Here is a 2,970-nt window from a genome sequence, read left to right as displayed (position 1 = left end):
ATGCTGCCTTTATAATGATATAGCTAACCAGCATTCACAATCCTCGTTATGATCCAGACCAAACATGTCACTTATGCGTTTCAAGGAATTAAAGTTTAAACCACATGACACATACTAATAAGGATCACAGTATCCACACCTCTTTCTATTAATATTGACCAAATTACTGAAAGTAAGTACAAGGATGACAGTGGCGAGCTCTTTTCATTGTTTTTTTTTCCAATCATCAAGACCAAATATTGAAATATATAACCTATGGGCTGGAAGAGAATAAAACAGGAGACATATAATAAGGAATTACAATGTTTATCTTCTTTCATTTAGATTGAACTACGTAATGGAAAGAAATGCAATAAGAATTACAGTGTCAAGATTTCGTCATCTTTCTTACCATTTCTTCATCTTTGCCACTTCTTCACTACAAAAATAATCTTCTTTGCCACTAAATAACCTATGAGAGAAGATTGACTTGTTCATGCTATTCCTTTTCCCATCCCAACTTGAAAAGACAGTTCTATACCAAAACAAAGGATCTCCCTCTTGTAGTGCCTTAATGTTCTAGAAGAAACCCTTTAGTTTAATCTTGTCCTTGGGGGAGAACTTCTTGAAGTTGGGTTTTGATATTCGGATGAATACTAGGACAATAGCTCCTTCCCTTTTCAAAATGAATCCAAATATGTTACTTGAAAGAAATAAAGTACAAGATATATAATCTGGAGTAAAGCAACCATTCTGTTCAAAGTAAATATATAGTAAAACATATACAAACTTCACAGTAAATGCAGTTTTCCCTTCTTTGTGGGTGTCTTTTTCAATTTGGTGGAAGGCACAGAAATTTAATGGAAGAAGGCATACAAAACTATGTAAATGTAGATAACTAGAGCCGTTGGAACTAACATGAAAAGAGGTACAACAGCCCTTATAGACCAAATGCTTCCACAGGAAAGGGTGCCAAGCTTGATTTGAATGACGTCCATTAATGCCAACATCAGAAAAATGCACCCAAAAACCGAACCACAAGCAGATAAAAGCATTCCAATTCTCAGAAAGTGTTTATTGATGGATGCCTTGAAGACATCATGTAGTGTCTTGCTGTTTATCAAGACTATAGCCTGCTTCAAGCCCTGAGCAACTAAGCTGGAGAAGAGAAAAGAGCTGAATGATACTACCTGAAATGTTAGAAGATTTCTCGCAATGTCTTCTCCAGCGATGCAAGCATTGTCGTCAACTAATGTTGCCGAACCGGGAGCGGTGATGGTCAAACCAACAAATACGGCTAATGTGAACAAGGAATTTACATTGATGAGGCCATCAAGAGCAGAAACATGAATGTTGGTAGAGCCTTCGCTCAATGCACTACCGGGGTCATCTGGAAATTCTTCAGATCTACAAGAATAAAGAAATTAATAAACAAAGAGAAAAACAGCGTTTATGATCAATCTATGCAGCATAATCAATTTCCCACCGCAGATGTTATGCATCATCCTGAAAAGGAATTTCGTTGAGAGTCACATTAAACACTTGGACACCTTCTAGCTCTACAAAGTAACAACACTCCTCTTACCCAGCAAACAAGGTATTCCCTGGGGCGTTAAGCCATCCACCCGGGTTCCATTCTTGATGTGGTCTGCCCCACAAAAAATGACATGAGTTTCAAATGGATGAGATAAGGTTCAAGGCTCAAGCTAGGGTAATTTCGATGGAAAAACTACCACAAGCCTGGCAGCTAGCCAACAAGGCATTGGCATTCAATAGAGTGTTAAGCTATCCACCCACTCGGTTTCCATTCTTGATGTGTTGTGCCCCTCACAAATGGCATGAGTTTCAACTGAATAAGGTAAGCTGCAAGCCAGGGTAACCTCAGACCTGGCAACTAAGCAGGCCGACGGAAGTCTGCTCTAAGTAGTGCAGCCCCCTTTAGAGCATGTTTATGAGACAGTTACACTAAAAGGACTTAAAAAAAAGGTCTGCAGAAATGCACACAACATTTTTTGGTAACTTTGCAGCCCAACAAAGCATTCCCCACCCACTCAACCATGCTTAAAACCCAATTCATGTATTTAAATCCATAATGGTATATTGGCCGCATAAATAACAAAAATTCAATGCAATATCTTATGTTCTTGGCTTCCTCAGAAAATACACTCATCTGGATCTCCAATAGTTCCACAGGGAGCGCTACTTTACATTTAAAAACAGGCTCTTCAGCATATAAAAACACGATCTAGGTTACTTGTCATACCAGATATTAGGATTCCGGGGCGCTGTAATAAACAATTGGAAATTATCCAGTGAGGGCTTTCAGACTTCGTACCTGGTATCCATAACGTAGGGTTCCAAATTGCTCCCAGAATCCCTTGATCAAGCACCTCGCAGTCCAAAGTTACAGGGAACATATTTCATAAAAATAGAAAAACCCTTCGCGAAGTAAACCAGTTTCTTCACTTTTTAAAGTGCGTGGTCCAATTTTGACTTTTTGGCCAAAATTCGACGAAATTTTATTGAATGAGAAATTTAATTTGTTTAGTTTGGTATAATTCAATTTTTTTTCGTGGGCTAAGACGGAACCATTCATTTTAAAAACGAGTTAAAGTCTCTACATACATACGAAGGTCTCAACCCGCCCCGAAGGGAAACTGGGTCTGTTGGCTTTCTGAAGTTTTTAATTGCCATTCAAAAACAAAATTTACTTCGTCTACTTATCCATGCTATATAAACTAACCATTCAAAGAAACTGTCATTGTTTGTTGGCTGCATTATGAGATATAACAAAAAGAAACAAGCTCTTCAGCGTCCTAACTAGGGAGATAATAAACATATCTTGAGAAATCATTCTTCCATTGCACTCGACTGGTCCTTTTCCTCTTTTGCTTCCAGAGAGAGTTTCTTAAGCTGCTGTTGAATCTCAACAAACTTGCCATCCTGCATCATAAGGGTTACCTGAAGGTTATTCATCTCTTTCTTCAAGTT

At 38.3% G+C, this 2,970-nt stretch overlaps 1 protein-coding gene across 1 annotated transcript; it reads right to left on the bottom strand.

The window, feature by feature from the left end:
- Nucleotides 1-714: 714 nt before the first annotated feature.
- Nucleotides 715-2,452, bottom strand: LOC149148106 (uncharacterized). Its single transcript, XM_089441565.1, has 2 exons — nucleotides 2,315-2,452; nucleotides 715-1,386 (listed from the first exon to the last, which is right to left on the bottom strand). Exons 1-2 carry the CDS (start codon nucleotides 2,323-2,325, stop codon nucleotides 837-839), a joined length of 561 nt encoding a protein of 186 aa, XP_089297691.1. The 5' UTR covers nucleotides 2,326-2,452; the 3' UTR covers nucleotides 715-836.
- Nucleotides 2,453-2,970: the final 518 nt, after the last annotated feature.

The sequence above is a fragment of the Pinus tabuliformis genome, chromosome 9 (genome assembly GCF_031772625.1).
Source record: "Pinus tabuliformis cultivar Carrire ecotype Pingquan chromosome 9, CPIR1, whole genome shotgun sequence".
In the NCBI taxonomy this organism is placed as follows: domain Eukaryota; kingdom Viridiplantae; phylum Streptophyta; class Pinopsida; order Pinales; family Pinaceae; genus Pinus; species Pinus tabuliformis.
The sequence above is the reverse complement of the archived record's forward strand: the minus strand, read 5'-3'. Positions and strand labels throughout refer to the sequence as shown.